Here is a 16,568-nt window from a genome sequence, read left to right as displayed (position 1 = left end):
TAGTTCAAGTGATTCTGTTAAAGAAGCAAACTTATGTTTGACAGCTAATGTTGATGACACTGCAAGCCAAGTAAGTTGCTCTAGTCTTGACACTAGTGAATTTGATGTACAAAATGCTTTTCTTGAATTGCTTGATGAATCTGAAAAATTAAATGCTGCTCATAAAAATTTGAAAAAGGAGTTTAAAGAATTGCAAATTAAATATGAGAAAGCATTAGATGAGGAAGTTATTTTATGAAATAAAATTTGTAATTTAGAAATGAAAGAGTCTTCAAATGTTGAACATCCCGTTGAATGTCTTTCGTGTAAGAGTCATATGCTTGATATTGATATTCTGGAAAATCTGGTTAAAGTTGCAACTAGAAATAATAATGCTGAAATGCCTATACCTATAAAAAGGATTTTTAAAAACAAAAGGGTTTTTAAAAGTAAGAAAAAAATTAAAAGAACTCGTAGGGTATGGGTTGAAAAAGGAACTGTTTGTTATAGGAACCCAAATGTTGTCACATGTTTTTATTGTATGAAAAAGGGGTACACTTCTAACAAATATAGAATCAAACATTTTGATATTCCTAATGAAAAATATGCTTGGATTCCCATTATTAAGTAATCTTCCTCTAACATCAAAGGACCCAAATGAGATTATGGGGACCAAAACTCTATTGTTTTGTTTGGCAGGTGAAATTTTCTAAAGGAAAAGAAAGCTCTATGGTATCCTGGTACTTTTTAAGAGCTTTGAAATAATTTATGAATGCTATATGTATCTTAGGTTGAAAATTTGGCCCAAATTTGTGTTTTCCGAAAATTAACATAAATAATCGATTACCAAGGGATGATAATCGATTATCTCGGCCTCAAAATTTGAATTTTGACAATTTGCGTCACAAATAATCGATTATTTAAAGTAATAATCGTTTATCTTACGTCCCAGCGTAAAAAAAAAAAATTAAAATTTTTTTTTGGTCTGTTTTACCAAAAGGGATTATTACATTTAGGGAGAGTAATTTTAATAAATTAAAAGACCTTAAATTCTTTTTAAATTACCTATTTTAGGGGGATCATAAAGTTTAAATGATTTTTTGTAAAGAGGGGGTAAAATCTTTGATTGAAATCTTTTGTGATAACTGGAATTTATTTGAGGGGAAGATATATGAGTTTGTTAGATATCTTATTTTTATCTCTATTATGGATTAATTACTCTTATCCCCTTAGTTGTCAAATTAAGAACATCGCATATCACAAAACCTTCAACTCTCTGATTATCCTCCAACTCCTCCTTTTTTAAAGTCTGTTTGTATTTCTTAATCAGAGTTGAATTTTTGTTTTTCTTATATTCCATGAAGTATTTTGTTCATTCATGTTATGAAATTTCAATATTATTTCTGTTTTGAAATGCATCAATTGTTTTGTTGAGGGGGAGAAAAATTTTAGGGGGAGTTTTTCCACTTTTTTACTTTTTGCTTATGATAAAAACGGGGGAGAAAACTTCTAATTTAATTAGTGCAGTTATTACTAACATTTTTATATGTTTGTAAGTATGGAATCTGTGCAGGAAAATAGAAATGCTTTTAACACGAAGATATTTTTTATCATCATCAAAAAGGGGGAGATTGTTACCAATGAGGAGCATTGGTGTCTTGAAGCTACTGTGAAGTTTTGATGATGATAAAAGTTGAAGAATTAAAGTCTCTAAGTGCATCTTTATTAAACACATTTTGCATAGAATAATCGATTATCTCTGTCTGTTTCAATATTGCCCAAGTTTCTGGAATAATCGATTATTCCTCATGAAAATCGATTATCACATTTTTGAAAACCCCATAACGAACTCAAATAATCGATTATCACTTATGATAATAGATTATTTGTGGCAGTTGGGAGATGACTTTTCAGCTTCTGACCCTGGGCTTATAAATAAGTGCTTTAAGAACTTTAGAAAATAACTTTTGAACAGAGAGCCTTTGTAGAATACAGTTTGTCTGAGGAAGTTCTCAAAAGCTAGTTTAGTTCCTTTGTCTGGTCTCGTGAATAGGAGAAGCTCGTGTTTCGTGTGTCGATAGTCAGAGCGGTTTCCTTCGAGTTGGCAAGGTGCTCTGCCTTGTCTCGTGAATAGGAGAAGCTCACGTTTCGTGTGTCGAAAGTCGGAGCGGTTCTCTTCGAGTTGGCAGAGTGTCCACTTCCAGTTCATTTGTCGAAGGAAGTTACTCACTGCACTCTTCCGGTTCGTTTGTCAAAGGAAGGTGTTTTCTATCCCTTACTCATTTCATTATCTTGTAATACTGTACAACTATATTTTTAGTGAAAATCGTTAATCACTTTTTATAGTGATTAACAACTGGACGTAGAATCTTTTAATTCGAACCAGTATAAAAATCATTTTGTGATTTTTCTCTTCTCTACACTCTTTAATCTTTTAGCACTCCAACTGTTCAATAAAAGTTTTACAAGAAATTTAAAACTGATAAAGGAACTATTTTTTGTGACCGAACACGCTTTCCGCTAAACTTATTTTTATTCCGCTGCGTTATACTCTCTGAACGATACCGATTGTTCAACCAGCAGAAACAAGAATATTAGCAATTGATAGAAAAGACAGATATAAATATGAATCAATCATTCATTACACAAAAATTCATAGGCTACAACAATCCCTAACAAGATGAATCTGGTTCTCCACTTCCATGGAAAACCCTAAAGCTTACAAAATGGAAGATGGAAGAAGAAAGAGACCCAAAGGAAGAGGAGATGTTCCCACAAGCTCCTCACGTCCTCCATGAGCTCCAGCAATGAAATTGCGCCTCCAAAGATCCAAAGACCCTAAATGCTTCGCTTTCCCGAGTTAAATAAGACAAATTTGTCATGTCAGCAAAAATGGCACTCAAGCGCCCCTAAGGAGTGGGCGCCCGGGCGCGCGTCAATCGTGGTGCACTCTTAAGCGCCTATGGAAAAACGGCGCCCAGGTGTAGATCAACATAATTCTGATTCTTCATTTTTTCTGCTCTTCCTGTTTTCTTTGGGTTTCAATGCCCTGATCTGATGTAGAAACTTCTTCCTACTAATTTAAGCACATAAAAACATGGATTAGTGATGATATTACATCAATGTAGCCTAAAACACATTTATTTATATAAACATGATAAAGAAGAGGATTAAACAAGTTTCAAGCTAGAAAAAAGTTGATTTTGCTACTAAAATGATGCTTATATTATGGTAAGAATTAGCATTATCAAAAATATGGCCATACTCTTCCTTGATTTAGACTAGAACAACCCTAAAGGCCCTTCTAGTCACCTTCCTTCTTAAGTTGGCCTAAATTCTCTTAGAGCCACCAAACAGTACACCACCACCACCATATCTCCTAGAGGTTTTGAGCTTCTACCCTATCCATACATTAGCTCATCATCCTTGGACCATTTACCACCACATTTTTGCTCCATTCATCCAAGGAAACACCCTTCCATGCACATCTTCTAGCTTTGGCCCAACCTAGATAAGGAGGTTGCCATCATTCCCTCCCTCTTAAAAATATTTGCCCTCAAATCTTCAATATAGAACAAGGCAAACTTCCTTATCTTCTTTGGAGTTTTGTGTGCTTATCTACCAGGTCAAATACCCATTTTATAACACAAGTTAGAACAAATGTTATAATAGTGAGTAAATGAAGAATATAGCTCCCAAAAATGATACACCTTAAATCAAATGAATGATCAAGGTCTTGGAGAGTAAGAACATCTTTGAAGCTTTTATTTGTCTTGTGTTGGATGTATATGTTTGAAAGACTATTCATTCCAACACAAGAATTAATTTTTAGGGATATGCCATCAGGCTTAAAAGTGAAAAGAGGTGCTTAGATGATAGATAGGAAAATCTGCACAAAGAGAATAAAAGCCTAAAATTTGAATTGGAAAATTTGAAGAATTCACCTTGGCAAACCATAAAAGAGAGAAGGTGAAAATTCAAGAATATACAAACTGTCTAACAAAGTTAGAGAGAATTGAATACCTGATACCTAATGAACACCTTGTCAAAATTCACTTTAGGTAGCTCTAACCTTGAAGCCTTGTTAGGATCACAAAGGAGTGTACTTAATAAGCATAGAATAAGCTATATAGGTAAAAGCAGTAAAATAAATGCTAGAAATTCACTGATATTAGCAAACCATCACCTATAACTTGTTTTTACTGCAATAGTATTGGAAATTTGTCAAAGGCATGTTATTATAAGAATGTTGGAGTTCCTAAGGGTAAATTCAAGTGGATTCCCAAAGAATCACAAAAACCAACTAATACCTACCTGCATTCAAACCATTTGACTGTTTTGCAGGTAACTAAGATGATTTGGAAAAGTACTGGCTCAAGGAAAAACACAAAGTTAAAACATAAGTCTCACTTTAGGTGCTCATAATCCTTTGAGAACAACAAACTCTGTAAAGGTTGTGGTATCGTTAAAACATGGATAATTCTTAGTCTGTATAATCATTTTGATGTGTATAATGTGTGTTTGTTGCTTGACATGAAATGATTGTATGAAAATTTGTCAAATGACTATTTCTGCGAGTTTTAATCGATTATATAAGTAATTTAATCGATTATGATTTTCTTTCTGTTTGTTGAAATTGTGTTCTATAATTGATTTAATCTGTTACATTAAAATGCTAATCGATTAAATATGCTCCAGAGTGGATTTTGCAGTTTCAAATGAGCTTCCCTTTTCTTTTAATCAATTAGGTCTTGAACCCAATCAATTGAAATGTTATTTCACTCCTCGTTCTCAGAAACCTAAAAGCATAATCCTTTATCTAAAAACCCTAAATCCTCATCTCTACTCTCATTCCTTTGATCCTCACGGCCTCCTCTTCTTCCAAGCATTTTAAGAGAGCTGCTCACAAAGTCAGGTCTGCGAGTCCCACGAGGTGAATTAGCGATGAAGATGCGCTAACAAGGTTTAAGTTCTTCTGGCACATCAGGAAGATTGTTTCTCAAAAGTATTTGGGCATAAATTTCTTTCGAAGAGAAGGATTCCTTTTCTAGGACTGGTTGGAATACCAAGGGCTAGCCAAGTTTGTGGAAATGTCAGACGACTGATACCCTGACCTAGTAAAAGTCTTCTACGTTAACCTAAATGTCTCAATCATGGGTCTTAGAGTAATGAGATAACCTTGACTTGGAGAAGACGAACAACAACAATATACATGAACACTTTTATTGAGTGGGTCATGCATGAATGAAGGATGAGAAAGAAGAAATCCTAACTGAGAGAAAACGTTTTGAGAACTCTTTGTTTGTGTGTTTATAAATAAAAAAAGAAACTACTTTCTATATCGATTATAATTAGAATCAATATAATGATATAACTATTTTAATACCACCTTATGAAGTATATACACATTTACTTCTCTATCTCTGTCACCATCCTAAATTATTTATATATATATATATATATATATATATATATATATATTATAAGTTTCTATTTGATTAATAGACGAGTAATTTATTTAACAATATTATAGCTAATTTACACTCTCCTTCGTTCTTCCACTTTTATTCAAAAACTTCAAATTTCATATGATAAACCTAATTACAAATATGCCCTTTTTTAACTTATCATTTTCCATGTTTATATGGACCGAGAGGTTCGTGCCCGGTGGCAAGTAATGGAACCCAGTGGTGTGTGATTTGCGGACTCTCCACGTATACGGATAAAGCACCCGTCTCGCCACGTCATCCTTCCCCTCCTTTTCTTTTCCGTGTCCGTTTGCCCAAATAACCTCTTCCACCATTTTATTTCACTGTTTCTGTTTTTTCCCTCTCTTTCTCTGCGCTAACTACAACTCAATCTTCTCTCGGGTTCTGCATCCACACTACATGGCAGTAACATTGCGCGGCAGCAATAACTTTCTCTCGTTAAGGTGATGATCGATTTCTCCTTCACTCTTTCTTTCTTCCATCCTATCTTTCTTTCATTCCTTCTTTCTCTTGCTGGTTACGGATTACGGTTCTTTGCTGAGTGTGGAGGCGCCTAGGTTTTCCATGTAGTTTAATGTTCATAATTGAATCTTTTGCTTGTTGCGTATATAGTTTTTCACTGAAGTTGCTTGACCGAATCTGTGACGGTAATTGTAGTTCGGGAAGTGTTTCTTCACTTCCGTATTTATCACTTTGCCTGTTGCAGCATGCAAATGAGCGTTTTCAATCGGTGAAGAATGAAATAGTTGAGACTATTTATGGCTTGCGATGATGGTTTTCTTGCAATTTCTTTAGGTAATAATGATACGGCTATGTTTTGTTATCGAGTTTGAGATAGTTGAATGATAGCAGGATGTAATTCGTAATTACCATATCCGTTGCACCACCTCTTCAAGACATAGTGTATTTGGTTTTCGTATTTACTGCATTCTCTTTGAGCTGAGTTTTTGTATATGATTCATCGTTTATGTGCTGGTATTAATTGTAAATCTACTGGCAGCTCTTCGAATTGTTGGCTTTCAAATGGCTCCCCTTACGCAGGGAAAAAAGTGTCCAAGTTAGATTGCCTACTATTGAGTAAATGGGGGAGTTCAAGAAAGGGATGCCTCATACGATATGATTTTTTATTGAGCGGTAATCCTGGTTTAGGTTGTAGAAAGTGTTATTTGGTGTTTTCTAACCCTAGAAGGAGGGTGCATCTGCTACCGTTTGCCTCCTCTGATGACGGTGTCACTACCAATGGGAGTCTTCAAACTAGCACCGGTACTGGCCTAGAAAAGATGAGGGTGAAACTGAATAGGTCACTGGAAGATGAAGAGTTTTGTGAAGGACTTGTCCAAGCTTTATATGATGCAACCAGGGTTTATGAACTGGCAATTAAAGAGCATAAATCATTCTCACGAATGTCCTGGTTTTCAACAGCCTGGCTTGGGGTTGACCAAAATGCATGGGTGAAGGCACTGTCTTGTCAGGTATTGCATTTACCGTGTCAGATATTACCATGACTTTTGTTAGGTTGTATAACTTGGGCCGTATATCACGTGTAAGTTAATCACGCATCTGTGAATACTAAAATTTGACTGACAGCCTTTTGAAAGCATGCCGTTGTCTAATTCATGTGAACATAGACAAACACAAGCTAGATTAATTGTATAAGTAAGAAGTGTGGACAATAGGTTTTATTTTGCATGCCTTTGTTGATATTCTGACTAAAATATGCACCAACATTTGTCAACAAATAAGAACAATTGTGGTTTCTAGAAGAAACTTTCCATTATTAGGCATGCACCTGTGATAATTATAATTGCAATTATGAAAATTCAATTAAAACATGCTTCTTGGATATTACTAAAAACAACAAAACATATTAGTTATTGTCATCATCTGTTACTTTCTATTATTTACATATGTGAACAGTCCTATCAATTTCAGTCCTTTCTTGATATCATTTATAAAGAGAACACTTTTCATTTCAAAAGACAGTGTTTCTTTGTTTGTATGTTAAACATACTTCTGTTTTTTATTTTTCAATATTTTGTATAGGTAGTCGAGTCTTTATATAATTTATCACACTGTCTTCTTAAAGGATAGGACTAGAGAATTTGGCTTCATCCTCATTATTTTTCTTTTTTAAAATTATCTTCCTGATGAACAACATTTGCACTGATGGAAACTAATTATATATTGCTGTAATATGTATGCTTCATTATAAATTAATCTGAGTCATGTTTCTTCTATTGCCTTTGCTAAAATAATGCTGTGACCTCATTAGTCATAACTCACAAGTCACTTGAGCTCATTGTTTTTAAAATTTCAAAATTCTAGAACAACTGAGAAACAGGTTGCATAAATTCTCTCAGGCTGCTGTGTACTCCTTACTGCATGCTGCAAGTGAAATTTCATCTCAAAGCGATGGTAGAGACAGAAATGTCAATATATTTGTTCAAAGGAGGTAGCATGTTTCTTTGTATTTCGTTTCATTCTTACCTGCTTCCGTTGAACTTTGCAAACAATAATACGTCAGACTTATTCATCAGAAGGAATTAAAATTCTAAGCTTGAATTTGTGTGTTGTGTTGTGTAAACTTGTGATAGATGTATCAGAATTATTTCATAAATCATAACATAAGTGGTTCGGTCATTTTATATCTTATATCAGAGTGTGTTTTCTACAGCTATTTTACATCTTATTATCAAATTCTAAAGTTTAAAAGTATTAATTTTGTCTTTCTTATGAAATCGAAGTTTTTAATGAATTTATGAGGGGATCAAGATCCTTTGATTTTAATTTTTAGTGATGGGTACTTTTCCCCTTATTTTTCATGTTGGAGCAAAAGATGGAAAAATTGTTTAAAGACTACTTGCTGTTGGATTTATAACTGTATCCCGTGCTGTTCAAAAGTGATTCCGGGATCCAGTTCCGTATGAAGCATGGATAACTCTCTTGTTTAAATTGTTCCTGTCGGAAATGTTTGACACTAACATGTCCTCAATACTTGTCCACCATGTGTCAAACACTTATTATCAAAACTGTGCTCCTCATTATGTAATTTAGGAAGGTTTTTAATTTTATCCTTGATGTAGTTTTATTCTTTATTGCAGTTGTATCTTGCTATGAAAACTAGGATTATGTATTTAAAAACAATCCCATAAAAACTAGGACCAATGGACTCAATATTGAAATACAGAAGAAATATATTATTCTTTCTGAACTTGAGACTTCTTGTTTGGTGTCAAATTGAAAAAATATTTGTGTGAATTTGGACACTTAAGCTGACACTTCTACACAACTTGGGCACTTGAGCCAACACCACTAAATTTATGGACACACTAATATTGTTTAAATTGTATTACTTTTTAAACTTTAAGAAAAGTCAGCTAAAAGTATAATATAAATATTAAAAGATAATGCCTCTTATTTTTATGAGACTTATTAACGTATGTAAAATTTAGAAAGTTGGTTTAAAACGGAGTATATATTTTGTCACTGATATTTTATTTCATCAGACTCTCTCTATCGTTCAGGTCTCTAAAACTTTTGACATTAACTGAATTAGTGTCTGTAAGTGTTTTGCTTTTTAGCCAATTCATGTCAGAACCATCTGGTTTGAATTTTGGAATGAAAGTTTAAGGTAGTAGTAAGTAACTTCTGCTTTAACTTTCATGTGGAAGTTTCAAATCAAACATACTAATTTTAACTACACAAAATGTTTGTATACTTGTAATTTTCTAAACCATTTTGATTGCCTTATTGTGCTTGATTCACCAAAAGCATTCATGAATATTTTTTTCTTTTTTTATGTTTGTTTAATTTTAATATTTTATACTACTCCCTAGATATTTGAGCCTAAAACTTTTGCAAATGTTGCATTGATTCAGTTTGCTAAGGCTATCTTCTCCCCTGGAGAGTTTAATTAGAGAAAAATTATCAGCCAAACACCCTGAAGCATATGAATGGTTTTGGTCTGAGCAAGTTCCAGCTGTAGTGACATCCTTTGTTGACAAGTTACAAGGGGATGGACGCTTTACTGCTGCCACTGCTTTGTATGTTTTCTCTTAACTTATCTATATATTGAGATATTAACTGTTACTGATCAGTTCTTGTTTTTTGATATCATTATCATTATTATTCTTTTTGAAATGCAATATTGATCTTTTAACTGAATTTACAGGTCTGGAAAAAATGTGGGTGTAAGCAGTGCAAGTGACATATCACTTCTTCTGCTAGCACTAACGTGTATTTCTGCAATTGCTAAACTTGGTCCATCAAAAGTTTCTTGTTCACAATTCTTTTCAATGATCACAGAAATAACTGGTAGTTTGATGGACATGCTAGTTGGTTTGATTCCTGTAAGTCAAGCTTATAATTCCATAAAGAATATTGGTCTGCATAGAGAATTTCTTGTACATTTTGGTCCTCGGGCTTCATCATGTAGAGCTAAAGAGAAGTGGGGTTCAGAAGAGGTTGTTTTCTGGGTAAATCTTGCTCAGAGGCAGCTGCAACAAGCTATTGATAAGGAGAAAATATGGTCAAGATTGACAACATCTGAAAGTATTGAGGTTAGTTATCTTCAATTTCGGAGAGTGCTTGCTTTAGTCCACTCTAGAGAGGTCATGCTGGATTAAATGTCCAGGAATACTGAATTTAGAAAAAAATTATGGAAACATTGTGTGTTTGAGGCTCGGTTGAGTACAAACACGAACAAACAGGAAGTTTCACCTTATGTGGATTTTCCTCCTTCATTCAGAACGCTAAAAGTTACAATCTCACGTCTTAATTACCTTCTACAAATGCGAAATTCAACTTGTGTGAAACTAAAACTGTCATATCATGACCTATAATTTCTTATTCTGAAATTAATACACAAATAACTGCCTCATCTTAGTTATCAATCCCGGATTGTGGCACAGAGTGGCCAACTCCAAAAATGGGATAGAAGATAGGGGTATGACTGCTTTTCTAATATATTTTTGGCTTAAATATGTTCAGTCCCTCAAATATAGGTCAATTTTAGTTATACTAAAAATTGCTTTTGTTAGTCTCCAAATTTCAGAAAATGATCTTTTTGGTCCCTTGTCACTCACGGTATTACACTCTCTGCTGATGTGGCTAACAACATCCATGTCAACTGGACAGTTATAGAAATAAGGAGCTGATCCCATATTATCAAGAATATCTAGATTATATATGTACTACTAAGTTCATTTTTATTTATTACTGTATAATATCTTTGTTATTAGAGGATATTACATATCTTTGAAAGTTAGTTTTTTAGTTCTCGATAAAATATATTTTATTCCTAAAATTTTAGGTCAAATTTTATTTTAGTTCCCGAAATTTGAAAGTATTTTTTTAGTATTTCAAATGAAAAATCGACATTTTAAGTCTCTACTTGAGAAAAATAAAAAGGGAATACGCACACATACATATTAAAGAGCTTGACGAGCCTCCCTTAGGTTTTCGTAGTTATTTAGAAACTGATCTGATACAATAAAAGGAAGGAAAGAGTAAAAAACAAGTAAAGGGAAATCTAGGACCCTAGGTAGAGATAGGTACAAACGAAAACAACTTATAATAAAGCTTACTTAGGCTATTTTGAACCTATTCTAACATTGTCTCTCAAGTTAGAGCATACAAATTGTATGTACTAAGCTTGAAACAAATAAATTCAATTTGAGACCTACTCAACAATTTGGTTAATACATCAACAAGATGATTATTGGATCTGTCAAATTTGGTACCAATCTCCTTTGATAACAATCCATCTATATGTGTTTGATCCTATCATAGAACAGAAGATTAGAAGCAATGTGAAAAGCTGCTTGATTATCATCTTCATTTGTTGAATCTCACAAAATTTAATTCTTAGGGGAACTGTTTACCCACTTAGCTCACAAGTGGAAGATGCCATTGCCTTATATCCAACTTCAACAATTGATTGAACAAGAAATAATATTCAGATTCAACTCCATTTTGTTTCTTGCCTTTCCAAGTAATAATATCTCCTTCAATGAAAACATAATATCCTTAAGTATAATGTCTCTCCATAGGAGATGCAACATAATATCCTTAAGTATAATGTCTCTCCATAGGAGATGCAGCTCAATCAACATCGTAATACCCAAATAGTTGGGTATTCCTTTTATCTTCATATAGTACACCTTGTTTTGGAGTGTTTTGAAGCTATCTTAGGATACGGATATAAACATCCAATGATCAATAAAAGGGATGTACATGAACTGATTCAACGTTGTTCGAAAACATATTCTTGGTCACTTAAACCTATTCATATAACACAAAAAGGTTGACACAGATTATGAGTCAATTTTTTTTTTTTAAATTTTCCATCCCTTAATATTTTACATAAAGGAGTTGAATGAAACAAAATTTTCACATTTAGTCTTGAATTAGAGATATTAATTCAATTTTTTAATTTGAAGGACTAAAAATGTTGTTTTTAAATTCTGGGAACTATAATAAAATTTGACCTAAATTTGAGAGATTAAAAATTATTTTAGTCGAAAATTTGAAAATTGAATTTCCACATCAGTATTTTAGTTTACTTGTTATTGTTGATGTAGACATCGCAAGCCATGTCAGCAACAAGAATAATACCGTTAATGGTGAGGGACTAAAACGAACATTTTTTGAAATTCATGGACTAAAAGGTGCAATTTTTAATTTGGAGCACTAAAAGAAAAAATAACCCAAACTTGAATGACTAAAACCACATTGAAGCCTATACTTAATTTACATTAAATAATCAATACCATATATATATGTGATCTATACTTTTCTTGGCCTTGATCAGAACAAGAATTCACTGTGTTATTGCTAGAGAATGTTAGCGGTTAAACCCTCTGTTCTCATTTTGAAATTGCCTCCCTTGTGTGAAACTATCACTGTTCCAGCTGTAGCAAAACCGCATCAACAATATTTTTCTGCGTCATAATATCTCGATATAAGATATGATACAACAATCTCCTCAATAATACATCATATATAGAAAAGGAAAGTAATCCTTACATCGAAGATATGATACAGTAATCTCGTGAATAAAGTAAACTAGGAAACATGGAAGGAGTCTACAAATATCAATAAAAATCTATCTCATAATCATCAAAATGTTTCAAAAGAAAAAAAAATCAGTGAATGGAATAAAAAAGGACTGAAGAGATGAGTTTAGTTGAATGTAACTAGTTCTCTTCCGTTCATATTAGTGCTTTGTTGTTACAAAAAGCTTCAATTGAAAGTTGGCTTAGTGCAGGTCTTGGAGAAGGATTTGGCTGTTTTTGGGTTCTTTATTGCTTTAGGCAGAAGTACAAGGTCATTTCTTTTGACAAATGGTTTTGAAACTCTGGATGATCCAATTGAAGATTTCATCAGGTACAACTTGTTTATATGTTTTCCCTGTTGTTAAAACACTATGTTTCTTATTGTTTTAGGAGTCTTATCATATTAGTGATTTTAGGGTTTAGGGTTTTGTGGGTTTGTATGTGTTTTTTTCTGTAGCGTCTTTTAGAGTACTAAAGTAGTGCTTGGCTTAGATAATTAGAATCAGTAATTGTTTTTGGTTAGTGACTTTATGCACCATATCACTGCAAGAGTATGTGTTCTCTCTTTTCCCATCAAATTCAAACTCAAATATTTATTATTAACTCTGTTTATGCTTTCTATGAATATTTATGCATTTCTTTATTCTTCTGACTGTTTGGTGCAGGTATCTTATTGGAGGTAGTATTTTATACTACCCTCAGCTCTCATCAATTAGTTCATATCAATTGTATGTGGAGGTTAGTATTTATGGTCATTAAAGTTGGCAGACATGCTTAATCATTTAGTTATTTTAACTGGTAAAAGCCCGTTGACTGCGTAGGTAGTTTGTGAAGAGTTGGATTGGCTTCCTTTTTATCCTGGAATCACCAGTGTTTCAAAACAGTCTCATATGCATAGGAATAAACAAGAAGGTCCTCCAAATCCTGATGCAGTGCCCCAAGCTTTTGATGCTTGCTCTCATTGGATTCAGAGCTTTATTAAATACAGTACATGGCCAGAGAGTCCTTCAAATGTGAAAGCAGCTGAGTTTCTGTCAACGGGGTAACTTGAACCATGCTTGTTTATGGTTTGACAAAACACTACCAATTTAATAAATTCTTATATGGTTTTTTCTTTTATTTTAGGCACAAGAAGCTGATGGAATGTATGGAAGAACTTGGGATGATTAGGTTAGCTATGAATGAAATTTGGCATTTACTATGTATTTTCACTCAAATTGTTGCATTCACATTCGTCAACACTGATATTTAGGCATCAAAAACCATACATTTATTTTTTGGGGTAAAATAAAGACCAGGATATTAATCGATAGCTCAAAGCTGGATAAGAACAACTGAATGAAACCAGTGTAGTGACTGCATGTTACAATTGCATATGCTTTTGTTTTATAGTCTTGTCAAAATATTCACCAAGAATGTTTGAAGGGTTGTCAAAGGTGCTTTGTTGTAGCTTTCATCACCCATAGCTTTCATAGTAAACACTTCATTTTTTCAATAAAATATCTCTAATCGCATTGCTAAATTTTATCCGGAAAGACCTCTTCTTTTAGAAAAGAATTTACTTATATTTAAATTGGATAACCATAATCACATAAAAGTAGTTGAATATGTGATGAGAAAATGGAAGAATGACTGCTCTTATATTCAGTTTGGGGAAGAATATTGATGCTATACTCAAGAAAGTTGAGGTTAGTGATAACTTATAGGGTTGATTGCCACATGTACTCTAATAAGATCAAATATGGGTTTTTATAACTCAGAATCCATAAAGTTCTTACAAAGAGAACTTAATTTTCTTTCAGAATTCATATATATGTCCCAACTTTTTACATAATGTTCATATCAAGAAAGCTTAGATGGCAACAAGTGGTACATACCCCTTAAGACTCCATTAGAAATAAATTCCCACTAGCACTTATCTTCCACTATAATTCACCTAAGTACACTAAAAAACTGACCTAGACCATCCTAAAAGATATGAAATATTTAAATAAAAACAAATGCGAAGATTAAATTAACAATGATGAAAAATTGGCCTAAGCAATTACTTAGCCCAACTACTTAAACTTCAGCCCCTCAATGCTTCTTCTAGATGATGTGAATTTCGACTTGTCATGTTTTCTTCCAATTGGGCTCCAAGTCTTCATCAACATGTAGAAAATAGCATTAGATGATATATTTTTGTGGGTCTATCAGGAAAGTCAGTCCATCTTCTTTATTCTTGATATTCTAGCAAGTGAACTCTTAATTAAAGCCTGTTGAAATATATTGTATTGTCTAATAGGCTTTTGTGTGTGGGCTTTTTAGTAACTTCCTTTTCTTTCTTTTTGTTTTATGTTGATCCACTATCCCTTAAATAGGATAGTATGTGTAATAGAAAAGTTAGTTCAGTAATAATAAAAAGTTTAAGTTTCTCTCCCAAACTTTAAGAAAGACAACAAAATTTGCAAAAAATACGCAAAATTATATTGACCAGTCTAGATTATATCATTCCCTCTTTCTTCAAGCACATTCATCCCCAAAGGTGTTGAGTACATTTCCTCCAACATAAACACACCACTTGTACTAAATATAGTCTTTTTATTAGTTTTCCATTTCGGAGTAGAATCTTTGCAATAAGTGAAGATGAAATGGAAAAGGTCAAGAGTTGAATCTATAGGCTAGAATAACAATCTTCGAAATTGGCTTGGATAGGATCTGGTATCATATTAACATAATATCAGAAAATTGGCTTGTAAGGTGATAATTGTAATTGATGTAAGATCTTCAAATTTATCTTATATTTCTACACACTCAAGTTGTTAGGTATCCTCATGCTGACTAGGAAGAGTCATCTAGCTATAAACTCTCCATTTAGGGAATTGTGTTCTTGTTGAGGTAATTTAATAATGTGGAAAAGCAAGAAGCAAACTTTTGTGGCAAGATTGAGTATAGAAGTAGAATACATAGTGATGACATTAGTCACTTGTGAGTTCATATGGCTAAAATAACTCCTACCTTATTTGTGACATCCAGTCAACATTATACATTTCCTTTAATTTTGTCTTTCGTTAGGATGAAACATATTGAGGATGATTGTCATTTTGGAGACATCACCACTAGATTTGTCAAATCTAGTAAATAGTTAATTTGATTGTATGGGGAAACAGTTTTCTGAAGATAGTTTATACAATGTATTTTATATTTTATAGCGTTACTAGAATTCCAGGAATTGTGAAACTGAACTTTTGTAGAGATTTTTATTCCAAAGATCGTACACTTATACTTTTGTAAATTGTAATGCAGGGAAAACGCCCTGGAGGCTGAAGCCACTAAAATAGTTCATGGACATAGATCTACAGTTCAGTCAACTATAAAAGAGTCAGGTTCTTTTGACGAGGTTCGATTCTCACTTTCATAATTTGAATTTGATCTAAGTGACGCTTCCAAGTTAATAATAGGCGTCACTTAGTCTATGAAGAGTCTATATATAATATAGATGTTCTGGAACCACTTAGTCTGTTAAGTTATTCTGTAGAGCCTAAGTACTGTACAATCAATCAGTTTCACTAAAGAAATTGTACTCTTTCTCTCTTCCTCACAGTATCATTTGTATTTTCAAAACTTCATTGTATAAATTGAAACTTCATCTTCCCTATTATGAGGTTGGACATGGCCGGATAGGATAAGAAACTAAGTCTTATTGACTTGAGGAGTATAGAGTGACAGATATGTTTTCCTAATTGACATAAAGCACAACTAATGACTTAAAGGTAGAAACACTAAGAACTAAAAATACAAATTTTCTAGGATAGGGTGACCAAGGCATTGATGGGGAAAGTTCAGCAGAGCAACGAAGACAACCAACAGATGGTGATAGCCAATACAATCCCCAGTACTCTGTCCTATCGTTTGTCCATCCATCCTATTCTAGAACAAAATAGTTGTTATAAATATACAAATACTGTAGTGATCCTATGTAATCAGGAATATTATTATAATTATAGATATAAGTAGCTGAACGTATATAATCAAGAATATTGATATAATTATAGAAATAAAGAAC

The 16,568-nt window shown here is 33.1% G+C and overlaps 1 protein-coding gene across 3 annotated transcripts in view; it reads left to right on the top strand.

The window, feature by feature from the left end:
* The first annotated feature begins 5,644 nt into the window (after positions 1 to 5,644).
* Positions 5,645 to 16,568, top strand: part of LOC106771882 — a 31,014-nt gene continuing 20,090 nt past the window's right edge. The window contains exons 1-10 of one of the 3 annotated variants that reach the window (XM_014657897.2): positions 5,645 to 5,911; positions 6,469 to 6,940; positions 7,829 to 7,920; positions 9,347 to 9,511; positions 9,640 to 10,027; positions 12,736 to 12,854; positions 13,189 to 13,261; positions 13,345 to 13,565; positions 13,649 to 13,693; positions 15,809 to 15,902. In XM_014657897.2, the coding sequence (XP_014513383.1) occupies positions 5,868 to 5,911; positions 6,469 to 6,940; positions 7,829 to 7,920; positions 9,347 to 9,511; positions 9,640 to 10,027; positions 12,736 to 12,854; positions 13,189 to 13,261; positions 13,345 to 13,565; positions 13,649 to 13,693; positions 15,809 to 15,902 (1,713 nt within the window). In that variant the 5' untranslated portion in view covers positions 5,645 to 5,867. Of the gene's footprint in view, positions 5,912 to 6,468; positions 6,941 to 7,793; positions 7,921 to 9,346; positions 9,512 to 9,639; positions 10,028 to 12,735; positions 12,855 to 13,188; positions 13,262 to 13,344; positions 13,566 to 13,648; positions 13,694 to 15,808; positions 15,903 to 16,568 lie in introns of those variants that run through there. The other 2 variants (XM_014657896.2, XM_022784582.1) reach the window with 2 other exon arrangements.

This window comes from Vigna radiata, chromosome 8 (assembly GCF_000741045.1).
Source record: "Vigna radiata var. radiata cultivar VC1973A chromosome 8, Vradiata_ver6, whole genome shotgun sequence".
Lineage (NCBI taxonomy): Eukaryota > Viridiplantae > Streptophyta > Magnoliopsida > Fabales > Fabaceae > Vigna > Vigna radiata.
Note: the sequence above shows the minus strand (reverse complement) of the source record. Positions and strands in the feature narration are given on the sequence as shown.